The sequence below is a fragment of the Leptodactylus fuscus genome, chromosome 2 (assembly GCF_031893055.1).
Source record: "Leptodactylus fuscus isolate aLepFus1 chromosome 2, aLepFus1.hap2, whole genome shotgun sequence".
NCBI lineage: Eukaryota > Metazoa > Chordata > Amphibia > Anura > Leptodactylidae > Leptodactylus > Leptodactylus fuscus.
The window spans coordinates 49,570,050-49,598,043 of NC_134266.1; the positions used below are offsets into that span (position 1 = coordinate 49,570,050).

Genomic DNA, 27,994 nt, shown 5'->3' on the forward strand with positions numbered 1-27,994 from the left:
TGGTTTCCCACTGGTCAGATATTTATGGCCTATTATTATTATTAAAAAATATATATATATATATATATATATATATATATATATATATATATATATATATATATATATATATATATATTTTGTAACCAAACCCTTTAAGGTGGCCATATACTTTTAATAACTATTGTCCTTGCCATATGTGAATGCGTTATCAATGGGAGCTAAGCTGCTGACATTTCTATCTACCAGGGAACAAAGGATCCGGTCATGATAAGATTCAACATGCCTGATCCTGGTTTTTCCTGATATCATCTGTCGGGGGGGGGAGATGAGGAATGCCCCCATACACATAGGGAAGAACATCCTACAGTGTTCTAAATCTGATATTCCTGGCACTCTCATCGCTATAACCAGAATGCACCCATTGTTAAAGGAACTTATTCATGCCATCTCCTATCAAAATGCGGATATCTTTTTTTTAGTTTTATGCTATAGGACAAAACTCAGATTTTTCTTTTTATACATCTCAGAATTAGTTGTACTTTTCACTGAAGCCGGCGGAATGAAGAAATGTCAGATTTGCTTTCAGTTCCAGTAAACTGTATTACAAGGAGTTCTGTACTTACGGCAATGAAACAGACGTCTTCTGTCTACGCATACTCTTAGAATGAGACTTTATTATGTATCTGGCATCATTTGTGCAATCATGACTCTATAGTAAAAGCTAACAAGTTAGAGGCGTTGTCTGATTTAGAAAAATCCCCCCCCCCCCAAACCACACACACCCATTAATACCCTATAAGGGCACTCTAAGCTAATAGAAGCCACTTTCATGGTCCATGGTGGGACTATTAAAGGATTACCTTATCTTATACTACAGCTCTCTGCTGGGACTGTAACTATTGATCAAGAAGAATAGAGAGCCGCTAACTACAAAGACGCCGCCATATTCTGCTGCTGCAGTCTGGGATGGGGTTATACAAACCGCCTATTACAGGCTCTCATTATTGGGGTATGTGTAGGGAAACAGTGTGTATAGTGTGCAAGAGCAAAGATCCTAAACCTACAAACATGAAGCCACAAAAAGCAAAGCTGAGAAAATCATAAAGGCAGCTCGAGTCAATGTGACTAGAAACTTGCAGCTGGCACCTAGGTTTTTTGGTTGTTTCCTATTGAGATCTACAGTTCCTACCGTACCTTAAAATTTTTGCTTATATACAAAGCCACTAAAATAACGGGAAAAATATCTTATACTATATGTGGTAGCATAAAGCCACAGTCTGACACCGTACAGGCTCCTTGTGTGTATAAGGCCTAAGACTAATAAAGCCGCAGTCTGACATCGTACAGGCTCTAGGCCCATAGCGGGACTGTGTATTAGGCCCAAGGCTAATAAAGCCGCAGTCTGACATCATACAGATTCTAGGCCCATAGCTGGACTGTGTGTGTTAGGTCGAAGGCTCTATGTACTTTTTTAAGTGCAGCTGTGTTAATGCATAAAGTAGACTTTTAATCTGCTTACTATATTCCCCCTAATATATTTTAAGGACTTTCCACCTCGGTGTTACATTGCATCTGCGCCCAATATATCTCCACATAGTAATAGCACATGTAAAGCAGACAGACCTTATATAGATGCAGCATCGATACAGAAGAGAGGTGCAAATTCTAGTAAATGCTCTGTCAGCAGATCAGACTTTAATAACCCACATGTAGTGGTCACGAAAGCTAAACCTGCTCTAAACTAACCAGTTCTAAATGAATCACTGAATTATTTGCAGTACGTGGAGGATTTTTGTCACTGTCCAGCATACATTGGCAAGTCTCACAGTATAAGCATCTGTTAGTATTAAACGGGTTGATCAGAATTAGAACATGGCTGATGCTTTTAGAGACAGCGCCGTACCTTTACATTGCTTGTGTCTGGTATTGCAGATGCAATAGCAGGGTCATACCAGGGGTCATCTGGAATATAATGTATGTTTATGCAGCAGCTGTGTTGTTGTTGTTGTTGTATTCACTTAAATGAGGCTGAACTGCAATCAGGTCATTTGACTGTTAATGTCAGATAACATGGCCTGTGAAACGGAAGCGGCATTTAGGGAGTCTGGCCCACACAGATCTTCAATGAATGAAAAACCCCTTTAGGATTTATTGAAAATATACACCCTGGTTCTCTGGAGTCCTATGTATTACATGTACAGAGACACAGCTGGGGAGGCCACAAAGCTTATTCCTCTGCTTCAATGGATGACTATTACTCAGTGGACCTATGGCCTGATTAACGGGGAGTCTGTGACGTCACAGAGCGAGAGGCGCTGCAGGGAACACAGAGGAACAAGAGTCCCGGCCTCCCCAGCAGCCCTCTGCACAGAATATAAATAGGGCTAATAATAGTGCAGGGAATACACTGCTAACTAATATTATTCCCAAGACCACCCCTTTAATGTGAACACATATCAAACATGTCAGAAAATATTGTAGTGGGTAAAGCGCTATCTTGTTTTATACATTTTTTGAAAGGTAACAGATAATAGTAGCCTGCATATTACATGTCAGTCAATGTTTTGTCTCTATCACAGCACAGTAATCCAAAGCTGTATAACTTGTTATGCTACGAGTGGAAGATTACTGTGCGGATAATGTAATGTAATATGTGTAGTCAATAAACACAGAAATCTTGTATTGTCAAAGCAAAGGAAGGAAGATTATCCCGAAGAATGTAAAAGGGATCCTGTCACCAAGAAAATGCAGTGCTTTCTGCGGGCAGCCTGTTATAGAGCCGGAGGAGCTGAGCAAACTGATATATAGATTTGTGGGAAAAGATTCCAAATATACTTGGCATTTTTTAGTCAAAGTTCTGAGCTTAGGTGTCCAGTGGGCGGTCCTACTGATAGGCAGCGTTTCCTGAAGGAGTGTGACTACTGAGATAGTTATCATTCACTGTGTAGGACCGCCCCCTGGACTCCTAGGCCCAGAATGAGCATAGATAAAAATGACGATAAGTTATGAAAAGTCCTAGTATATAAATCTGCTCAGCATCTCCTACTCTATAACATGCCGCCTGCAGACCGGACTGCATTTTCAACAAGGCAGACTCCCTTAAACTGTGGCATCAACAGCAGTATGTTTAACATATTTTGAAGATTTTTTTTGGTGAGTTTTAAATTTGTTTTCAATGTTATTATCTATATAATAATAATAATAATAATAATAATAATAATAATAATAATAATAATACTGCAGTTCTAACTATGGCCACCAAGCTAAATCATATGCTGAGACAGACTTCCTGTTTTCATATAGATTTCTCCTCACTTAGCACAAAGATGATCACAGCTATCATGTATATGTAATAGAGGATATCACAGCTTCTCTACTCCCCTCTATGCACAATGACCTCTGCCCAGGTCACAGCAAATACCTAGAAAGTTCTTCCATAGAAGGGTCTGCTCCTGACCATTGTGTCTATGGCCCATCTACAGGAAACAGGAAACCATAGATTATTGTAGGCTTCGTGCGAAGAGTTGGAATTGCAAGATTTTTTTTTTTATAATATAGGGGGAAAAAAAAAACACAAAAAACATGGAAACTTAAAAACACCACTGAATGCAAAAAAAAAAAAAAAAAAAAAAAGTCAAATATATTTAGGTAGAAATGCCTTAAAGGTGAAGGCAAGAAAATCTTAGTGCCAGTTATTGGTGGACTCTCTAGCGGTCCTGGTCAGGCTAGAGTTACACATAGATGGTTTGTAGTGTGACATAATACAGCTAGGGTGGAATTTATCAAAGTAACCAAAATTCCAGGGTCAAAAAGTAGCAAAATAGGGTTTTGCAACTTTATGGGTTTTATTTGCTGAAATATTTTGCACAATTTTACAATTTTTTACACTGTTCTTTCCTATTTGGAAAACTGGACATGGTAACCCTGGTGAACGGATATAGTTCATATACATAAACGTGTCAGAGTGAGCGCTTCAAAACAGAATCCCATGGACTTCAATGGGTGCCGTCTTACGCGCGCTACACATTGAAATCAATGTGTTAAAAAGCCTCACGCTGCGATCTTTTCCGCAAAGTGGAGATGGGATTCACATGAATCCCATCTACTTTGCCTGCACTGTACAACTCCGCGAGTTTTCCTGCAGCGTCTCCGCTGTGGGCAAATCGCGGCATTTACGTCCCGTGGGGCCCCGGCCTAAGAGGGTTTTCCCATGTACATAACCATAACTAGATTTGTAGATAATTAAAAGTTGAACATTTTTGCAAATACAAAGAATTAAAAATTTTGCAGAGTAGTAAAGATTTTTCTATAACCATTTTGGTAGCGAGTATTTTATCTTACCAAATTTTCTATGGTCTGGGACCATGATCTCCTTATTGTGGACAGGTTATCAGACCGGAACACTACACATATGAGAAAACAAACCTGACATAATAAGGAAATCATGGCTGGGTTCTTGCAGCCACGGCCGTACTCATCGGCAACTGGTCAACACAACAGATGTCACCACTATGATGGTTAAAGAAATTTTTATATTTATAAAAACTTTATTTTTAAACTACAAATTTAAATATGGTTATTTTCAGGGAAAATCCCTTTACAGGAACGCCAAATGTATCCAACATTGTGCAACGTTTAACAAATTTAGCATAAATTATGGCAACGCAGACAAAATTATTTGCCTCCCGATAAATTTCCACTAGCAATAACATAAATGTGCGCTATATTTTGTAGCCCACTTCTTAGCTATTGCCATAGTTGTTGTGAAAAAACTGCCACATATCCTCGTCCTGTGCGTGGGGGGTATTGCAGGATGTTTTATTTTTCTTTCTCGTTTTTCAGGATGTGGGGGGGTTTACAAAATGCAGCATGGAAATGGTGAAATGGAGATCTGTCCGCTGTTTGGATGGTCTCTTCCTGTCCTGAATGTAGACATCTGCTTGAATGAGTTTCCACATCTATCACAACAAAAATGTTGTGGTCATGCAGATGGACGAAGCTTTCGAAGATAAGACCCAATTGCAAAACAAATAGGGGCCATGAACAGGAATCCAGCAGGGCCCCCATGTTATCGCAGTGACCCCCAACTCCCCACTTCCTTGTCCACTTGCCCATTTTTTCCCCCTCTTATTTACTTCCCGCCATTACTTGGTATATTTCTATATCTCTGTATACTTGTGGTATATTTTAGCTTGGGTCAGGTGTAGGTGAGCGGTGGCCCCATCCCTTGGCATGTGACGGTTCAGGAATGTTCTGGTTTTGAAGGGATTCCATATCCTTACTGGTAGAAATTCTGTGGCGGGAAAATAGTCTATAAATTCTAGTGTTTAGGATCGCCAGCTCGTATCTGGACTAACTGCAAGAAGATTAAAGCTCCATTCACATCTGTGTTGGAGTCTCTGTTCAGAGTCACCGTTGCAGTGTCCATCAGAAATCACTGGATAAAAAAGCCTGACTTTCTCAGTAAATTTGGTTATTTAAAAAGAAACCCTTTCACATCCTCTGGCACCCGCGGTATTATATACCGCCAGAAAGCTAACAGTGCAATAAATTCAGAGCCCTGTCAGCTTTCGCAATGTGCGTCGGGTGCAGGAAATATTGGTGCTGTTAGTTTTGGCACAGAGATACTCTTCCATAGCATTGTACTGTTAGACGGGGCTCAGCGATGATGCACCAATATCTCTGGCCCCCGGGTGCATAGTGTCAAAGCTTATAGTATGCTGAATGCAGTGCATGGTTAGCTTTCCAGTGGTATATAAAACAGCCAGAGCCAAAGGATGTGAAAGGTCCTCTTTAAAGAAAAAAACAGACACCAGACAGACCCAATTATGGTCAATGGGTTCCCAGTGGTTCTGTTGTTGTCCTGCGACCTACCAGAAGAATGGATTAAACAGCCCAGATGTGAACATGGTATAACAAAACCCTTCCTGCCCTTACGCTAGGTTCACACCAGCGCCGTGGTCTGCGTCGTACAGGACCCCAGAGGTTACTCATGGAGATTGGCGGATACAATGGACTTTAACGGGGTCCACTAAGTGTTCGCAGCTTCAAAACTGAAAGCGGTGGAGAAAAAAAAAAAAAAGTCTTCTGTGACTGTGGAGACTTTTCTCTCCACCGATTTTTGGTGGTTTCGGAGCAGATGTGAACCCAGCCTTATTCTGTCAGGGTAAATTGTTGGGGTTTAGTCATCCAGTTTTGGGTTGACCAGTTCTGGAATTCATGAATTTTAGTTGATTATTATTATTATTATTATTATTATTACTACAGCTTATTTAATAATGCAAGCTCACTAGAACTATTGCAGCCATTTTATGCCAAATATGAACTGTGTGTTCTGGTCTTTATTTAGTATTAAAAAAAATAAATAAAAAAATAATTTAAAAATCATACAACTAATAAACCCTAATACACATTATTTAAAAAAAATAAATTGGCAACACATTTCCTATAAGTAGGGGCAACACGGTGGCTCAGTGGTTAGCACTGCAGCCTTGCAGCACTGGAGTCCTGGGTTTGAATCCTGCCAGGAACAACATCTGCAAGGAGTTTGTATGTTCTCCCCGTGTTTGCGTGGATTTCCTCCCATTCTACAAAGACATACTGATAGGACAGAACAAAAAAATGCACATTGTGATCCCCATATGGGGCTCACAATCTACATTTAAATAAAAACAAAAAAAAAAAAAACATTTCCTATAAGTATTAGCAGAAACGTTTGTGTGTTGGTTGGCGCTTGTGTTACCAGATTTGTGAAAACTGAACATTGGCCCTACTAATTCATGATCCTGTTTTACATACAGAACAACTGCGTAAAACCATATGGAGTGATGTAGAGCAATTACGTAAGCACCGTCTTATACATCTATATATGGTGAAGAGTGCAGTGAGTCACATACAGAGAAGGGAGTAGACTATAGAGCATACTACACGAGATACCTAAACACATCCAGGAATAACAATTAATATTGATACAGCAATTAGCCGTAAGTGGAAATGCAGTACACAGAATAATAGGTGACTACGTCTTCGAGAAGGGTGAATCACAGATCTTCGGACACGTTCCTCTCACTTCCTGTGACTGATCAAATATCATTCCTTTGATCATGTAAATATTAAAAAATTAATGCAGCGATTATAAAATGGCCTGACAACATTTTCTGTCCCAATTTCCGTCAGTAGTGTTTTCATGGAAAACCACTGTGGCTCCAAATCACCATATAGAAGGAGCAGAAACCATCAGCTTCTCTTAGCTTTGGTGTCTATTGAAGACGTGGAAAAAACATCAGTCTGTGTTGATTTCATTCTGCAAGCTCTCCTTTAAAGGGGTATACAGCTCAATATATCCATATTTAGATTTGTAGACAATTAAAAGTTAAACATTTTTGCAAATATATATTAAACATTTTGCAGGGTTTTAAAGATTTCCTCTAACCATCTTAGAGGTGACAGTGTTTTGTCTTATTAGCAACCTATGGATCCAACCATGAATGGAGGAACATTCTATGGTCTGACACTTGTTAAAAATCCAGCCATGATTTTCATATTGTGGCCGGGTTAGGGCTAGTTCACACGTTGGGGGCCGCGCAGGTTTTGACACAGAGAGAGACGCGTCGAACCGCATCTCTCTCTGGTCAAAACTAGAGATGAGCGAGTACTGTTCGGATCAGCCAATCCGAACAGCACGCTCCATAGAAATGAATGGATGCACCTGGTACTTCTGCTTTGACGCCGGCCGGCCACTTAACCCCCCCACGTGCCGGCTACGTCCATTCATTTCAATGCGAGCGTGCTGTTCAGATCGGTTGATTCGAACAGTACTTGCTCATCTCTAGTCAAAACCCACCTGCCATGACCATCACGGTTGCAGCTTTCCACTTTGTAGCCGGCTCAAATGAATGAGCCGACACAGGAGGGTGCTGCCGCTAGGCGGAAGCCGCGGTCCAGCGCGCCGCAGCTTCCGCCTAAAGAAAGGGCATGCCGCTTCTTTTCTCCGCTAGCAACAGCCCGCCGCTAGCGGAAAAAAGAAGCCCGGCGGTCTGCATAGACCACCATTGTAAAGGGGCGGTTTTTTGAAGCGAAATTTGCTGTCAAAAACCTCCCCTTTGCTCATGTGTGAACTGACCCTTATTAGGCAGAGACAGCACATGCGCTAGAAAATATTCCAGTGACAAGTTATGGTTGGCTTATAGAACGTTCCAGCACCTATCGGCAACTGACTGATACCACTAAGGCTAGGTTCACATCCGCGCACAGGTTGTATGGGTCTGCTGGAGGACTCAAACAACAGAGTGCCAGACCGCTAAAACCAGCGATTACCCATGGACACCATAGACTATAATGAGTTTCTGCAGCATAGTCTTCAACAGGTGTGAACCTAGCTCAAGATGATTAGAGAAAATATTTATAACTCTGCAAAAAAATTTTATGTTTTATATTTGCAAAAATGTGGAACTTTTAATTGTTTACAATTTTAAGTATGGTAGTGTTCATGGGAAATCCCTTTAAGGCTCGGATCACATTTGCACTTTGGTTTTCCCTTGAAGTTTTCTTAGTATTGTAGATATACAGTCTATTGTCCCACCAATTTGCCCCATTCAAGCCTGTAACCATTATAAAATGGACCCATCACAGACGTCAAAGAGCTCTTATAAACGGAAGCCAAGACACTAGTGTGAACAAAGCCAACCAGATAATTGGTCCCCACTGATACAGACTGTAGGTGACTGGCTTTGAACATTTATCCCTAACCACATGAGACTGGCATACGTTGGGCAAGAGCCCAAGAGAATTGGGATTTCTTAATAATAACTAACATGAGCTACGACTTCCCTCTGACTAAAGACAACAACCAGATGTGTGCGTCACTGAGGTGTGGTGTCAACACTAGCACGAGGAATACTCTGCCATCCCTGTTATATTACACAATTACGGAGAGTTGCACAATTACAATCTGAGGTATTACACCAGTAGTCTGTAGCTCAGGACTTCTCAAGTCTCTCTCTACTTCCTACCAGACAGACGATGGTGAAATCTATCCTTTACCAGTGTTCAAAGTCCATCTTAGAACATACAAGCTTATCTTGTAGCATACATTTTTCTCCTGAACCCCTAAAAAACATTAAAAGGAATTCATCAGGTCTGTTTGGGACCGTCAAATACTGACAGGTCTTTATGGACCAGTGGGTTAGTAAGTGTGTTGTCCGGATTTCCTGCCCTGAACAGTATGCTGGGAGAGGGACTCCAAACAAAATAGTTATCTATGATAATAGGAGTCCCTACCTCCCACTGACATACCCGTCCCAACTTTTATAGGTATGTGACAGTAGGTTGCTGTGAAGCGGGGACTGTGGTGCCTCTTCAGACAGCTGATCAGCAGGGGTCCTGGGTGTTGGACCTCCACTGATCACATAACGACAACCTATCCTAGGCTAGGCCATCATTAAAAAGACAAAAGACGTGCCTTTGCCACCATGTTACAGTCCTATCCAGATAAACGGAACAGATACACAGTCACAAATCTGCCCTATGTAAATATACCCCAAGGGGTTTGAAAACCTTCTGACAACTTCTTTGTTAATAAATCAGAAGAAAACTTCCTGCTTATGTGATATAGTCTCATACAATGTAATATTCATATTTTTTCAGCGAATGATGCTTTAAGGAAACCTGTCAGCAGAATTCTGCCGCCATAACCACAGGCAGTAAGAAATTCTGACGCACATAGGGAGAGGCCTGTCAACCAAGCCAAGGCAGGGGAAACTAGAGAGGCGCCGCCTACTGGACATTTTCCCCCCAAGCCTGGTTCTTCTAATATTATGTTTTCTCTTAAATGTCAGAGTATTTCAGGGTAAAATATAATATGAGGAAGTTGGTGGCTCAGTCATGTTGTCTGTGGTCAGGGTTACATGGATCTGCAGACAAGTTCCCTTTAATAAATTGTTGACACACTGAATGCTACTTGCAGTTCTCCCATACAATGTGGAGTCCAATTTCTTCCCCCACACAGGCTTGTTATTCCTAATAATTCAGTGTTCCCTAGGAAAAGACTGGGGGTAAAAGGCCAGGCGATACTGAGTGGCCAACGTGACTTATGATCCATAAAATATGTCTGTCACAAAGGCTTTCAGATTCTAGATGGAATTTGAGGAGGAGGGAGGATTACAGCTGGCGACAGCAAAATAGACCAGGAAGTAGAAAATATTCCAGAAATAATTAGAACCTTCTTCTGGGTTGGATTTTGTTGTTGTGGACTTAAAACCTTACAAAAAACTTAAACAAAGGGTCCTTGGGAATCAATGTAAATCAGACGTCATCTGGAGGTCACAAGCCGAGCATCAATACTCAAGGGGATGGCCGATCTGCTTTGCATGTCTGTTGACTTAACCAGACCGCGTGTGAACCCAACGCACGACATTCCTGACACTGAGCAACAATTCCTCTGCAATGTTCTCCTTAAAGGTGAGCACGGACAGGTGTCTTACCTCACTTTAGCTTTCAAGGAATCTATTTTGTAAATGGTTTAGCACTTGGCTGGGTCCATCAGTCTTACAAGGCAGTGGCAGGACACATGCCTGACGACGACTACACATACTTGGGAATGTAGAAGCTTGGGATGTCTGTTCTAGTGATCAGTTGGGGAGCCAGTGATCATACATCTATCACCTGGGATTTTTACATGGGATAACCCCTTTGATGCTCAGGCGACATGCTACAAGTTTGAGTGGGATTCCCGAAATCCACTGGTTTATGTTGCTTGGTTTTCGAGATTCTCTTCCAGGATCTCTTTGCATTGCAAAGTTTGGAAATCCACAGGTGAATGACAGCAGTAATTGACATGTTAGGTGACATGCTAGGTAAGCGACATGCTAGGTGTTCGAAACCTGCAGCAAAAGTCACTTTGCACTGCAGGTTTTTTCTGCAGTGTGTGAATGGGCTTTGTAAGCCCTCGCGGGCAAGGCCCTCTACCCCACTGTGCCAGTCGGTCACTGTTAGTATTATATCTACCTGTATATTTTGTGTATTGTATGTAACCCCCAAATGTAAAGCACCATGGAATTAATGGTGCTATATAAACAATAATAATAATAATTCCCATCCACTACACTGATGTTGTACTTCAAAACAGGTTAACGCTAGCAATAATGCCATAGCTAACCCAGTGCAAACTTGCAAAGTGTGACTTTAGCCTAAAGGGGTTTTCTATGATTTTCATATTGATGATCTATACTGAGGACTGGTACTGAAGCTCTCTCACATTTACTTTAATGGGACAGAGCCATGGCACCATTCTGGGTTACTGCTATGCTATTTCCATTAATACTCTATCCCCTTTAACCAGCTGGGAGTCGGACCTCTTGATATCGATCCTAATAGATATTAATGTAAAAGTAAAAAACAAAAAAAAACAAAACCCCTTAAAGCTTTAATACAGTATGCAATACAGAACTGACTTGCCCACCATATTATGGTGTTGAGTTCCATATCTTGAATTGTAATCCCATAAAAGTGATGCAATGAAGAGCGGTGCTATGCTCCGAGGTATGGTAGCTGTACAATTAGATTGACCTTTATGGATCCAGGGGGTTTTCAGAGTTTTCTTGGTTTTTTTTTTTTATCTGATGAGCAGAAGCAGTCACCTGGACCCGCACAGATCAGCAGTTGGGGACAGTTATAAAGGAAGCAGAGATTTCTGTACAACTGTATAGTAGCTGTGAAAGGAGGCCTCTGTTCAGCTCTACTCTAAATAAAGTTTGTGACTTGGTATATTACAGGGTCCGGCTGAAGTCCCCAACAGCTATCTAGCGTAGGAGCCAAATGTTGGCCCTCCCCAATCAGATATTGAAAAAAACGTCTGGAAAAACCCTTAGGCTGAGCCAAAATGTTGCAAAAAATTTGTGGTTTCTGCTGCAGAGTTTGTCGTGGTTTTCTTTGAATCAAAGTCCAGAGTGGATTTATTAGAAGGTAGAAACATAAGAATTCCTTTATAATTCCAATTCCAATTGAAGCCACAATTGGCTTTAGTCAAGAAAGAAAAATACAGCATTGATCTCTATATTAATATGTGATCCAAATATGAGGAATCAAAGCTTTGGAGCGGAGCTGCAGTAACTGGGCATGGACATAACACTTGAGAACAGAGTTTTCTGTGTTAGTTCTGGCAACTGAGATGAACAGCTGATCGGTGGGGGTGCGGGGTGTATGACCCCGTGATCTGGGTATTCTAGGTCTACACCATGGAAAACCCCTTTAATTAATAAGGGTTTTCATTGTGTAGAGGAAATTTTAAGTGAAGTTTTTGGTGTTTTGAGGCTTGAAACATAAAAGAAAACAAGATTTTCATCTGAAACATCATTGAAGAGCCAAACCAGAAAATAGTTCAGCAGTAAGAATAGGACATTCAGTTCTTTATAACACACATTATATGGGATTTATTCACATCATCTAGGCTGTAACAAATCACACCACTCAGTGAGAGCCCTGTGTATTCAAGAGGCATAAAACAGAGAAGAAATAAGACTGTTCACACACAAAATATTCAATAAACCAGAATTACAGCTCCATAAAATTGTGCAGAAAGTGTGGATTTAGACACCGCATAATACAGTGTAAATACTGCCCAACCATAATACTGATGATTACTAAGAAGTTATCTCCATGAGTGTATTCGTAGTAATACAAGGGCTGGCCAGTGCAGGAGAGTGGTCTAACGTCAATGAGCAGTACATACACATTTTGTGTATACTGGCTTTATTACGACAGGTTCAGCTTTCCGTTCTTTGGGTCCGCTTTGAAACCCAAAAAACGGAAAGCTAACCCGCTTAAAGAGTGGTTACCCGCGGACCCTATAGACTATAATCGGGTCTGCTGAGTTTCCGTCTGGTTTCCGCCTGAAAAATGCATGCATGCAAATGAGAAAAGTCCTGCATTTTTTAAGCAGGTTTGGGAACAGAAAATCAGAAACAGAGATTAAGCGCTTGTGTGAACCCATCCTTAGGCTAAGGCCCCACGATGCGGAAACGCAGCTTTTTCTGTTGCAGATTTTGCTGTGGTTCTTTGAGCCAAAGTTAAAAATGGCTACAAAAGGAATGGGAAATATCTAGGAAGCTCTTATACTTCTCCTTTCTGCTCAATACACTCCTGGCTTTGGCTTAAAAAAACCGCAACAAAATCTAAAATGTGGGGCCTTAGCCTTAGGGCTAGTTCACATGGGGTTCCACGTGAACACATTCTGTTGCAGCTTTCCGCTTTGGATTAGGCCCAAATGAATGGGCCTAACCCGGAGGGAGGTGTCGCGAGGTGGACACAGCGGCTGAATCAGCCGTAGAATCCGCCTGAAGAAAGGGCATGTCGCTTTTTTTTTTTCTGTGAGCAGGAACAAACCGCTCACGGTAAAAGGAAATGACTGGCTCTCGTTGATTTCAATGGGAGGTGGCATGATTTTGACGCGGATTCCGTTTCAAACTCCTGACCCTTTTGCCCCGTGTGAACTAGCCCTTAGAGATTTTCTCATGACAGGATATAAGGATAGCCACAGTATATACCATAAGGCAAGTATAGTTTTGGGAGGAGATCGGTGACCAAAGATCTGCATTACCCTGTGACTCCTTCACTACTGTAAGTAAATGGAGTCACACTGTAACCTTAAGGATGCCGCAACTGCAACAATATAATATTTTTTTGTGATACTGTATCCTTGGGGTCTCAATGTGATACCATCCACTTAAACGAGTGAAGGTGTTGTAAGGCAACATGGCTATCCTTGGCTGCATGACAGAATGGAGTTCCCTAGATGCTGCTTCACTGCATCCTGTAACTTATAAGATGTGGTGCTTGCTGTTCTAGGCTCTCCTTATAGCTCCCATTTACTTCTATAGATGGTGAGGACACAGGGCACCTCAGTGAGCTCACTAACTACTGGATATGGCTGTCAAAAAAATAAAAATCACGATCAGACATTTTTTGGCATATCCTGAGGATAGATCATAAAAGTCTGTGGGAAAATCCCATTACGGCTTCTGCTACTATTTTTTTTCAGTTCTAAAAACTGCTATGAAATTCATGCGTCTTTCAAAGTCTTTTTGTCACATATTAAGAATTTAGATTACCCAGAATTTGGACAGGCCTGATTGTAGTCCTGTGTGCACACGGCCTACATGTGATGGATGTCTCTCTATGGCTTCTCTCACAAGCCTCCGCCAGAGATACAGATCCTGAGCATATGCAGCCAACAGCGTGCCCACAAGCAATGTATACACAGCCTGATTCACACCATATTGACAATTACATTTTTATGACTCAGGGTTCTTCTACATTGTGTGACTTGTTAGCAGTAACTCCAGTCTGCTACACTGTTCAGCAGCCAACTCGGGGAAACTTCATTGTCTATAGTGGTCTGGTTATTAAGAAAAGAATTAAAAAATACACAAAAAACACTAACCGATTTAAAGAAGACCTTTCACCATCTCCACCGATTCCAGCGCAGTTGGAATTTTTTCTCTAGCCCCCACCGTTCCCGTTAGTTTTAGCATGATTATTCTTTTTACTGTCAGGTGGGTGGTCCCTGTCTTCCTGTTCCAGCCAAGGACCACCCACTTGACAGTGGAAAGCATAATTGTGCTGAAACTAACAGCATTGATTGCTCTGGAATGGTGGGGGCTAGAGAAAAATTTACAACGGTGCATCAATTTAATGGTGGGGATAGTGAAAATCTGGGGTTTCTTACCCAATATTGTCTGCATTTGATATAATATGCATGGGACAAGGCGAGGTGAACCATGGCCCCATTCCTATGGGTTGCAAAAAAATAAATTAAAAATTAGGACAGTTGTTTCAGGAGGGGAAAAAAAAACAAAAAAAAACAAACAACTTTTCTATGGCCCAACATTTTACACAGGAAATATACACTTAAATAGATGGCAGGCCTTTATTTCTTCCTTATAAACCCACAACTGTGTTTGTGTGTATGCCAATTTTTATGGAAGGGTGTAGCTGACAAAATGACACAATTAGATTCATTTACCAGTAAGCGAATAGTCCGGGTACTTCCCAGTACTTGCTATAAAAATGGGAACTGGGGCCAAGAGGAAGATATTAGACAATTGCAGTATTAATATCTAACACGCAGGGCAACATTTATAGCTTATGTCGATAAACATGTTCAGGCTGTGAAAATTTAATTACAGATTTCTCACTGATTTATTTAAAGTGGACTTCAGATATATATAAAAAAAAAAATAATTCAAAAAATCAAAGCAAGCAAAAATAGTGCACATTTATGATCCACACCTGGATTTGGCTATAAAAATTGTATATAAAAACCTTAATGTATGAATATACCCTGCAACTTTTTGGAAATCGTGGACGTGCACCATGTTTTAGACACTCTATATAATACTAATAGGATTCTGATCTAGAACACTGAAGTAATTATGATATTACAAAACTTGTCAGGTTACAAGCCCATGCCCATCAAACTGAAAATCTCTGATCTACTGGCACAGTAAAAATATGCTACTCATTACGTGGCCCCGTGTAGCTTCCTGCATCAAAAAAGTGCTGCGGAAAAGACCACGGCAGTAATGAATCATTGTTTTTCTGCAGCGCTTTTCACAGAAAGTTTGCAGAGTTTCCCTCTGAGGACTTTCTGCTTCCATTATACCGATACGGCTTTTCCGTAGGTATAACTGACGTGCTGTAATTTCCAAAACCACCAAGTTTTGGAAATTGCAGCGTTTCCGCTGCGCGTATTTCATCACTTTGTGGGGTGGGATTCACTAGCATCCCATTCACTACACCAGGGCTCAGCAACCTTCAGCACTCCAGCTGCTGTGAAACTACAACTCCCAACATGCTCCATTCACTTCCATGGAAGTTCCAAGATCAGCAGAGTAAGTATGCATGCAGGGAGTTGTAGTTTTACAACAGCTGGAGTGCTGAAGATTGCTTACCCCTGCCCTGCACATGGTCCCCAGCCTCATAGGGAGTCTGTCAGCAGGAAATATGACATTAAGCTAAACACGGTACTTTCGGTATGGTCCGCTGCTCAGATATTAGTTGCTTTAAATTAAGTTTATATCTTATATCTTATCTTATTTGTTGCCTATTAAGTGAAGAGTGCTTTAGGGATGTATTATTCTGGCAACGCTGCAGATAACTGCCCCTAACTCACGAGGGGTCTGCCCCCTACAGGTATAATGACAGCTCTACCCTCCCACTGGACACTCTCCAATTTCACTGTAGCCTCAGGCTGGGTTCACATCTGCGTTGGAGACTGTCACATAGACCGTCAAAAAATCAGCTTTCAATTTCAAAACAGTAGAAACCCAATAAGACACCATTATAGGAAATGGGGTCCACCGGGCTTTGTATGTAACTGCTATTTTAGCGGTCCAGCGACCTGAATGACAGAGAGGCAACGCTAGTATGAACCTAGCATAAGTCTGAGCTGGAGTCCAGCACTTCCTGAAATAGGCAGCCATATTTGAAAACAGTGTCACAGGTCGTGTAAGGTACTGCGATTAGCTTAAAGGGGTTTATCAGGCTAAAAATGGCCTATGATGAGGATAGATCATCATTACCACATTGGTGAGGGGCTGACACTCGGGATCCCCATGGATCATCTATTCTCAGCAGCTGGTACACAGTAAATAGAACAAGGTGCAGACAGCGCTGTTCTCTATGTAGTGGCCAACCTGAGTTACTGCAGTTCAGCTCTGATTCAAATGGTCTGGTCACTACATGGAGAATGGTGTAATCTAGTTCCTGCTCCATTTTCTATGTACCAGCTGTTGAGAACAGATGATCGATGTGGGTCCCTCTCCTTCTGTTTCTACCCCCTTCCCTCATAGATTGTAAGTCCTCGCGGGCAGGGCCCTCTACCCCACTGTGCCAGTCAGTCATTGTTAGTATTATATCTACCTGTATATTCTGTGTATTGTATGTAACCCCCAAATGTAAAGCACCATGGAATTAATGGTGCTATATAAATAAATAATAATAATAATAATAATAATAATCAGAACCTTCCCAATCTGAGAACAATGAACTACCTTTACCATAGGACATCAATATTTTTAGCCTGGAAAACCTCAGCGTTTTACAGTCCCTGCAAAGTGGATGGAATTGTAGCAGAAAAATAACCGCAGCAGAAATGCTGCGATTTCCAGCACAGCATATCGATTATACCTATGAAAATGCTGGCAGTTTCCCTATAGATATAGTGGAAGCAGAAACTCTGCAGAGGTTTCCCCTTTCCTTTCTGTGAAAGGCACAATGGGGAAAAATGCAATGTTTTTCACTGCGGTCCAGTAAGTGGGGTCTTAACTTTAAAGGGGTTGTCCCATCACAAGGATCCTATCTATACTGCTAGTTTATGTGGATTTAAGACTTTTCCTAAATGCATTGCTTTATCAAAACTGCTTTGTTTGGCCGCTATCTTAATTTATTCACTTCATTGTTTACACTCCGTTTTTATGGCTCTTGGGATTATCTGCTCATTTGTCAAGTGATGTAGCTGCCTGCTCTCAGAGGGGGAGGGGCTGGGAGCAGCTCTGAGCTGTTTGAGAAGCTCCGCTACTTAAATGACACAGATAGGGGAGGTGAGAGCTCTGGGATTTCTGAGCGCTTATCAGTCGGTTTAATTGAATTTGGCTGATAAGGGCTGAGATAGTGAGTCCGTTACCTCTGTATGTAATGCAAACTGACTCAAATCCAGCTCTGCTACATCAGCTTCACACTGTAGTAATTCATTTACAACCAATCACGTGCAAGTGAAACCCCGCCCACCTATGTGCGAGAAAAGGAGGAAGTGAAGAGAGCACAACAGCCTGCAGGTTAGTGAACAAGCGTCATGGGAATACCCCTTTAATGTCATATATTTTAATTCCCTTTACGACATGCAAAAGTGGTGGCATGGGACCATGCTTTGTAACATTTACTTGCCTTACATAAAAGGACATACCTGACTACAATTGCACACAATTCCCAAATCCCTACCAACCCTAATTCTTCCACAACATACACAGACCTACCCACATCTTGTAAGACTTGCTGGTGACGTCTCCATCATACCCCAGGCCAAAATAACTGTGCCGCGTCTGTATTATTAATGACTCAGACGTAACGCTGGCACCGTAGCAGACTGATACAATTACACTTCAGCTCTCCCACGAGAACACCCACACTTTGGCACCCATGGTCCACTAGCAACAGGTTGCCTAAATAAACCCTTAAAGAACATAAGGGACCAGTCACTAGTCGTGGGAGAACACAAGTGTTTTACCTACCACCGGAGGGTACGTGGCGTTTGCTTAGCTAATTCTAAAAATTGCACTATCCAAAAAAGACAGGGTTTTCCTTCACTGCTGCCTTAACTTCACCCAGTCAAAAGGGTGCGGGACATTCTTTTGAGAAGTCAGCATGCTGAGTCAAGTCTAACAGATGGAGCAGAGCTGGACTGGGCTCGCTGCCAGATGATTTAAAGGTGCGCCAACCTCTTGCCAATCTGCCATGTGCAGCTTGTCAGGGTTCCCCAAAGCGGTTTGCTAAGTCGACAGAAGTAGGCTGACATACAAACAGGTTCAGCCGAGCTTACTCAAAAGAAACAATTTTAAGACCGAGAGGCCTCCATTTACTTTTGCAAAATGCTGTGCATGACTTTAGTCTTACACATTACATTTGTAGCAGAAGTTTAGGCAACCTGAACTATGGGGTTCTTCACTCAAATTTTAAGACCCCATGCACATGGACATGTATGGTCCAAAAAACCTAGTGCATGTATGGTCCAGATCATATTTCCCGGGATGTATGTGGTTTGACGAAAAAGATTCCCTGCATAACACTGATCAATTATGCAAGGAGTCCCTGCAGCTATTCTGCCCCATATTATACACAGCGTGGAGCTGCCAGGACTCCTAACACTACAGATCACTATGATGCAAGGAGTCCCCCGTCTCAAGACCACATTCAATCTAGGAAACGCACGCAATATTTTATCCAGATTTTTGAGACCGTACTTGCCTGTATGGGTGTTATCCGTGTGTCATCTGTGGTTTTCACGGACCCATTGAAAATGAATGGACAGAGTCGCAAATACAGACAGATATAGGACGTGCTCCATATTTTTCAGCTCTTTGATTTGGCCACGACACAGAGCCGCCAAAACTATGACTGTATGTATGGGCCCAGTGAAATGTAAACTATGACTGTATGTATGGGCCCAGTGAAATGTAGGAGTCTCTACTTTTATCTGCAATTATTTGCATGAGGCCTAAGTCACCAATCTTGTAAGTCAATATCCAACCTTGTAAAAAGGCCTTGGGAAACAAGTAGGGGGTCATTTACAAGATGTCTGCCCTTCGCAGTTGCTGTTAGAGGTATGCTGATCTGCAGACCTTTTCCCAGGGGAACACTGGATGGCCTGTAAGACTCCTGATGCTTCATCACCCCATCCCTAAAGAGCAAGAGGATCCCTAGAATAAAAACTAATGAAATCTAACACGTACTACAGGGATTTTGGTGGGGGCTGATGGACCATGTTCTGCGTCATATAGACTGTGCATGAAGGATCTGGACTTATCTGTTCTGCTGAAGGAGTAACCATGATTTTAGGAGCTGGATACAATGCTAAAAGAAGTTATAATCTTCCCCGGACTGTAGATTCAGCTGTGTGAACACTCCCTTACAGCAATAGATAACAGTGACAAGTTTCCACAACAGGAACTCGCATCACTGTGTATTATCGAAGCGCTTTCTACGCAATGCATAAATATATATATATATATATATATATATATATATATATATATATATATATATATATATATATATATATATATAAATAAATTTATGTATACACACAAAAAAAAACAAAAAAAAAAAACTATACACTAATATGCGTCACATGAAAGCTCTGTACCATGTGGCAAGAATGGCATCAGACTGTCAGGTTTCACATGATTTTTTTTTTTTTCTACAGTCGGCCAGCGAATGTGTTTAATGGGTGCAGAAAAATGGATACAGAGGAGGACTATCCATTTACACAGAGATCAAGGGTTGTTTGTTTTTTTTTAAATCAAATTCATGATTTTTCCACCTGCAGATTTGTTCAAACCATACACATCTGAGCCAAAACCACTTATTATACTCTGGGGTTTGAAGAGTCCCCACAGTATGAGAATAGAAGAGCTTTGGGGAGTTGAGCAAACATAAAAAACAGTAAGACGCACTTCTCCTGGACCACGGGTGATACTGCCTCTTCTCTCCCAGTCTACTGCCTGACGTCAGGGTGAGTAGCGCTTGGGTCTATGCATCACAACGCCACATAACGACAGAGGCCCAAAAACAGGCCTAAGCAGCCCCTGATGTCAGCTAAAAGTGCAAAGAGAACAGGGAGTCGCGCTGGAGCCCAGGAGAGGTGAGTAACACTACTTTTTTATGTTTGATCACCTCCACTGGTCTGCCCACTTATACTTTTGGCGCCCTACAGATGACAGAGTATAATAATCACAGTTTTAGTTCAGCCGTATTCGGTCCAAAAGAAACTGTTGGGTGAACCTTGCTTTAAAAGTGGGTGACCTAAATAATTGAAATGCCATTAATCTTATTCAAGGTAAAATGCCCAATTAATCGTGATTTTGATTTGGGTCATGATCGCCCAACCCTAGAACAGACTTTGTTGAAGGGCAGAATGGTTGTGGGTTTGAATCCAACGCAAAGCAATATCCACATAGAGCATGTATGTTCTTCCAGGCACTTCATTTTCCTTCCACGCCAAAAACATACTAATAGATTAATTTGTAATTTAGATTGTGAGCCCCAGTGGGGATGGGGAGCAACGTAAGTATCGACAACCTCTGTACAGTGCTATGGATTATGTTGGAGTTTTATAAATGAATAAAATATACATAAATGTAATGATCCCACATAGCCCTGGCCTATTATAACCAATCACCTAACAAGCAGAGTAGCTTACTCACTACGTGAACATATAGAAAGCCGTACAGGTCATGTACTATGCTCTACTTGGTCTTTTGGATGCCTAAATTGAGCCATCTATCAGCTAAGACGAAAACTGTATCTGCCTCTTTGCAAAAAACAAGGCGACTGATTCTGTGTAAGTGGATTTTACATGTCATTAAGCCTTTTCATGATCTTTTTTGTGCTGAATAATGGCCCCGTGATTGGACTTGTTCTGTTACATAACTCATGACCCAGACGGCTGGCACATCGTAAGGACATGTCAGGTCCCAGCAAGTATATAGTTCAACCCCAGGTCTAGTTTACAAGAATCATTGTCAGCAAAATTAGGAAGCTATATAAGACAAATATCAGAAGATGACTAACACTCTGCTATGTTTTATAGCTGTCCTTGCTTTGTGTATAAATCTATACAAGGTTTTACATGCAGAACGCCATGGCGGTAACACTGTGGGGCAGATTTATTAATCCCGTCTAATATTTAGACTGCAGAAATGGCCCCAAGTGTATTCGTGTCTGAGACTGGATGATACATTTGGTACATATTGTCTATATCATCTATTGTTTGGCTCACTGCACTAAATCTACAGCAAATTTTTGGCACTGGTCTAGTACACACGGCTCCATCTTTTACTGCTTATGTGAAGCTAGTCATAGAAATCTGATAGTGCTCAACCAACAACTATTACACAAACCTCTCCAATAACACGCATGTTAAAGTAAATGCACATGTTCTGCTGCCCGACACAACTGGCATCATTTATATTCTACGTAAGCAACGGAACGGACACAAGAAATCCAACAAGAGGTTTTCTGGCATTGCTCAAGGTGACATCCCCTATTGGAAGCCATTAGAGGGCCCAGAAAGGTTGGTACCAGAAAGTACTTACTTGCTGTACTGCACAGACTCCTCTATAATACAGGGATCCCTGGAGCATCTGTGCAGCGCTGGCATGGGAAGTGAGACGTTAGTGTCCTTTGGTTATTTTAGAACTTTTGCTGCCGTTTTAACTTTTTTTTTTCTTTATATAAATGATAAAGTGAATATTCTGTCAATGTCGAATATTAAATATCATAACCAATATATTTCTTGTGAACCAGTCACCCACTATACTGGAAACTATACAAAACCTCTGCCACCCAGTATCCACCTACAGGAATGGATAGCAGACCACCCCCTATACCGGAGGGTGTAAAAAAGACATGGTTCAGGTTCAGGAGATCATATTATTCAGGTTTTTTTGCCTGGAGTGCAAACCATGAAACAGAGACCTCACAAACCGGTATTCAGGTGTTCATTCTGCTACAATTATGTAGAACGCAGGATCTACAAGTTTAACTATAGACTTGTGGAGATAACATCAGGGATTATTACACACAATGTCAATCATGGAGATTATAGCAGGGAAATCGTACTACATCTTGTCACAATATACCACCTCTGCTGTAATAATAGATGTAACATAGCTGGAAACACTGGGAGATTATTAATATATAGGGATACGGAAGTGTTCTCTACTCAAGTCTAGGAAATAATTTTGGTATGGGTTAACTAACTTCATTTCATTGGAAAAGAAGAGGGGGGGGGGGGTGAAGCCTTTTTAACCCCTTTGAGAGTTTGTACGTTCCTGAAAGTCTTGTAGAAATCCTACAAACAGCGGAAGAAACTCTCCTGTTTTCTTTCATCTTTCATTTCCCCTTTAACTTTCATAGGAAATACAAATGAGTCGGAGTGAGCGACCTGTTCTCCATGGACATTGGTAGAGGATTTCGCTCAAGGTCGACACGATGAATTAACAAAAATGAATGCAAATCACGATTTGTTTTCTGAGAGTATTTTTTCTTCATCTCTTCCTGAAGATAATTTAGTCTTCTCAGTATCATTGCACAACGTTACAAAAAACCAATAAGGAGGTCGCCCTTATACTGTCCGCCCAGGCGCTCTGTTCTCAGGGCAAACATCAGTCTTTCTACAAGGAAGTAAGTGAATAAAACTAAAGAACGTAAACAAATTCCTCACTTCATTCGTCACGAATCTGAAGATAACCCATTTTATAGACGTTTCGCCAGTAGCCATTGTACATTTACAGTGTATCAGACCAAAGACAATAAGCGACACAATAAGGAAGCTGATGGCTGTGGTCAATACCCAGCACAAAGTGGGTAAGCCTTATCAAAGTGAATGTCAATCAAAAAGTGGAAGAGATATCATTGACCACAATAAGACCACAACTTCCCCTCATAGTTATATACACTCCTTGTGTCCTGTCCTACATTAATGGTAGCTTCAATTGTTTCCCCCCCCCGAATTCAGTGGACCCCCACCCACAATACAAACTTTTCTGCTTCTCGGAATTGTAGCGATCTGATATATCGGACTCCTACCAACCAACGTTATGACATATCCAAAAATAAGAAGGGGGGGGGAGTAAAAGAGCTTCCTTGCCTTACTATACCTATCCTTGGCTCAAAAAAAGTAGCAAAATCTGCACCAAAAGAAGCAGCTTTTCCGCAATGTGGGGCCTTAACCTGAAAATGTTTTTGTTTTTTCTTTTTTTTAATCCCACTGGAAAACTCCTTTACCATAAAAACACACAGGTAGACATACACGTTCTATGGACTATGGTGTACCAGGGGCACAATCCTACAGACGACACAACAATGACCTATCATAAGTATTGGCTAGCAATGTTATTTTCTAGAAGACCCCTTTGATAAGAATATCCTATGCAATAGAGCCAGGTGATCGTCATGTATCATATGTTTATGTCGTCCAGCCCTTATTATGAGGACTTACAATGTCGAAAAGCAAATATATTTTCTAGATATCAAGATCAAGGTGTGAACCATTTCCTACCTGGATATTAATGCCAAAGAAAACCAAAGAGTTTCTGAACAGACTAAACCAGCTTGCTTGTCCCGTTGGGAATCTGACCTCAATCGGACGATTCCCCTCCAGGACTGGTACTCAGCATTGGAGTTTGTCAGGAGGGTTTCCAGGGGAGATGGCCTGTAAGATAGCTCTTAGGTGGTACCACACTCCGACCCAACTGGCACATATATCCCCCCTCACACACTAACCTTTGTTGGAGAGGCTGCGGCGCTATTGGAACCATGCTACACATGTGGTGGGAATGCCCCCCAGTTTTGGCCTTTTGGAAAGTCGTTTTCCAATTTATGTCCCAACTGTCTGGCATTCTGCTGCAGCCATCCCTGGGTTTAGCGCTATGCTTTCTTGATTCAGCGAGCCTTCCGGATACTTTGAGCACTGTATTGGGCCAGATTATTCGGCAGCGAGACTGATGATCGCCTACCACTGCAAGACTACGTCTTGTTTTACTATAGCAGAGCTTATTCATCAGGTACACTTAGCCTTCTCCCTGGAACTAGCCTCCAAAAATCACGACTATCACAGAATGAGCAAGAAGTAGTCCCTGTGGTTTGACTACATTGCACGAGTAAATATGCCCCTGGGTGATTGAGTATTTCCTTGTAGCCTCACTGCCCCTGGTTATGATTACTCCCCATCTTGGGCAAGGTATGAATCTGAGCTATGATTTCCCTCCCCCTTTTCGTGCAGTTTTGTTGTTCCTTTATTTCCCCATATTTGAGGGACCTACTATATTTTATTGTATACTTGCTTCATTGTTATAGGCCTTCCAATGCTCTTGATGTATCCCGGGATATCCCCTAGATACACAGATTGTCCTTGCTAATTTAACATGCTGCAATTTTGGGTCCTCGTTCTCGTTTTATAATGTATGTATACTTGAAAAGCTGCAAGTTTATTTTGTTTATTCTCTCAAAAATTATATTTATAAAAAAAAAAAAAAAAGAAAAGTAACATCGGAAGTGCAGCCATTGCCTATAGTGAGTATACAGCTTGCAGCCATTGCCTATAGTGAGTATACAGCTTGCAGCCATTGCCTATAGTGAGTATACAGCTTGATCCAATGTAGGCTGCAAAGCAATGATCTGACTCCTAGCCAAGTATTATCTGCACGGATCCAAGTGGTTTCTTTATAACCCGTCCCCACCCTGTGTGGATAAACTCAGCCGCAGCGGAAAATTCTTATTGCCCTGCAATTTTGGGATAAAAGAAGAGCCAGTTGCATGTAGGACAATAGAATAAAGTGAAGCGGAGTTGTCTTGTGGTGTTAAAGGTAGTTTACTGTTCTTTTATCTGGATTTAAAGGGCTGTGTGAAGGTAAAGCATGGTAAGCTCCGTTTAGCACACATTTACACAGGAGTTTGTCCTGCCATCAGGTCTTCTACAGTCGGCAGATCACAAAATATTTTCTAAGTAAAAATCATTTTTATATCAAAGAACTTTACCTTGTCCTGACAGTCCAATGATGGGACATGGGGGGGGAGGTTTGTTGTCAACATTACAAGTGTCTGACAGCAGTTTGCTTCCCACTTCCTTTTGAGAACACATGCATGCCAGGCTGATCCGAGTATGCATGTGTAGGGGGTTGCCCAATAGCCATGTTCGATGCATGACTACCATTAGAATGTCTGTACATGACATTTTTAGTCACTGACCAGGGCATTTGAGCAATTTTAAGCAGAATCTATTAATATGCATATTATAGACCTGTCCAAACATGTCCATACTCCTGGGATGGTGAATAAGGGAAACATGGCTGCTTCTTCTAAAAACAGCACCACAGCTGTGCATAGCATCTGGAACTACAGCACTTGAATGGAGTGGAGATGCAATACCAGACACAACCCATGGACAAGTGTGGCACTATTTCTGGAAAATAATCAGCCTTGTTATTCCAATTCTAGTCATTTCATTAAGGAATAATAGCAGGCTAGTGAAAGAACATCAAAAAAACACACAACATGTGAACACAGCCTTATCTTTCTACTAGGAGGGAATAGTCAGCATTAGGTTAATAATGTGTGCACACTGCTGCAGGACATGGAGAGAATACTATTCAATAGAAGTCATGTCAGGTGTGAAATAAAATCACCAACATGAACCTGAACCTCTGGACAAGGTAACACAACCTGATTTTATCACCTGGCAGAGAGTATCTAAACAAATGTAATAAATCCGTGGTGAGAACTTGCAGCACTACCGGAAACTGTGTTATTGTGTAAGGTGTCTTGTGGTCGGGCACAGCGTGTTCTGATAACATAATCACGCCTTAGTACGGCTGCTTCTTCTAGTAATCCAGACCGAAAACGGAAGTGGAAACTCGACATCATAAACACATCGCTCATAACATAGTAAAAGAAACACCGAGCAATTGTCCTCCCTGACCTCATGTAATCCGCACACACAAATAGGTTTACCTGGATTTTTAAGGGGGAGTCAGGAAAGTTGTCAGGTTTGGCTTACAGCTAACCAATGTCTAGTCCAGCCTAAAGCTAGATTAGGCCAAACTATTAATGTATATTGGGGTCTCCTAACACTTGCATGATAACCAATGTTGGGAGAGAAAGATCAGGACCTTGGATTGCAACTGCACAATCCTTTTGTTCTTGGGAAGAAACGTCTATCAGCAGATCTTCCCCTCCAAGTCCAGCCATAAAGCATGCCAGTGTGAACAGGACCTGAAGGGGTTATGTGAGAAGATAAAAAGTGGTCACAGTGCATTGGATAAGTAGACTTGCTCATATAGATGAAGGACCAGTAGCCTCTCCATTATCAGATTTGCAGCAGAGTACTGGAAGTCTTTGCGCCCAGCATCCACTGCTGACAACATGACTATGTGTCCGACCATGCTCTACTCTAAGCACAAGCACAGGAGTAGAGCAGAGTCGGTGATGTCATAGAGAGCTGGTGCACCGGCAAAAGAGACAGAGAATAGAGAACTCCAGCACTGCAAATCTAACAATCAGGGTGCTGGGGTACCCTCATTTATAAGAGTATGGCTGCTTATCCAGAGCAATGAATGGACTCCCCACATATCCCCCAAATAATGATTTTTTCCTCTCTTATTTCAAGCACCTTTCTTGTGCAATACTTCCTAGTACTGGTAGTCTTTGAAGATTGCCTATGTTCTCTCTTTCAAGGAAAAGGCAAGACTTAACAGGAGCCTAAAAGAATGACACTATGGAAATGGGTCTGGCTGCAAACGTCACTCACTGCACTGAATAGAAAGGCTTTCACACATGTCATTTCCACATTAGAAATGGAGGTGATAAATCCCCTTTAAGCCTCATAATAAAGTTACGGGAAGTTAAGGACTACCTGTTATTAGCCATTAACCTAGCAGACTATTATTACACTTACTGGAACTGACAGGGACATTCTCACGGTTACCTAGAAAGGTAAAAAAAGTGTTGCATTTTCCTGTAACTTTACACCTGGTGAAACAGCAGAATGGGGTAGAAACTGTGCTCTCCGGCACGAAACCAAGACATTACAGTGAAACGGAGTCAGACTTTTAGTGAGAGCCCCTATGGGGGCTGACAGTCCATAAAGAGGTGCCCGGGCCATCACAATCCTACAGCAACAAGAACAAGTCATGAAGAAAATTGCAGAACTGACTGTACATATCTGCAGAGCGGCTTACCTTCTAGGCTGCGACCGACACTCTTCTTCCCCACTGTCCGCCTCCTGCAGAAAGAACAGAGGCCATTATTCTATGTTAGACGTGTAGCGGTCATACACAATGCATTATATATCAGGTATTCTGTCACAGTGAAATACGGCATAGAAATCAGCAAATCCGTCAGAATACAAATTTCTGCTTATTGGTCTAGTTTTTTTTTTTTAATTTTACTTTTATTTATGGTGTATCCTTAGGAAAAGTCATAAATATGCGATCGGTGGGGGAGCACAGTTGGCCCTGCACAGATCAGCCTTTGCACTCTACATTGCATGGAGCCAGAAGCTGATAGCTCCCTGCCCTGTATAGTGGCCAGGTCATGTTACTGCACCCCAGTTCCCAATAACATCAATAGGAAAAGAGATTCAGTAACGGCGCCTAACCACCATACAGGGCAGTGAGTTATCCGCTTCCAGCACCGTGCTCTGTATTATATACAGGTCCGATGTATCCCCGAATAGCTGATC

At 41.6% G+C, this 27,994-nt stretch overlaps 1 protein-coding gene across 3 annotated transcripts in view; it reads right to left on the reverse strand.

Moving 5' to 3' along the window:
• Positions 1-27,994, reverse strand: part of SSH2 (slingshot protein phosphatase 2) — a 163,370-nt gene that overhangs the window by 69,491 nt on the left and 65,885 nt on the right. For all 3 annotated transcript variants that reach the window (XM_075263730.1, XM_075263728.1, XM_075263731.1), the window contains one exon: positions 27,492-27,535. In XM_075263730.1, the coding sequence (XP_075119831.1) occupies positions 27,492-27,535 (44 nt within the window). The remainder of the gene's footprint in view (positions 1-27,491; positions 27,536-27,994) is intronic.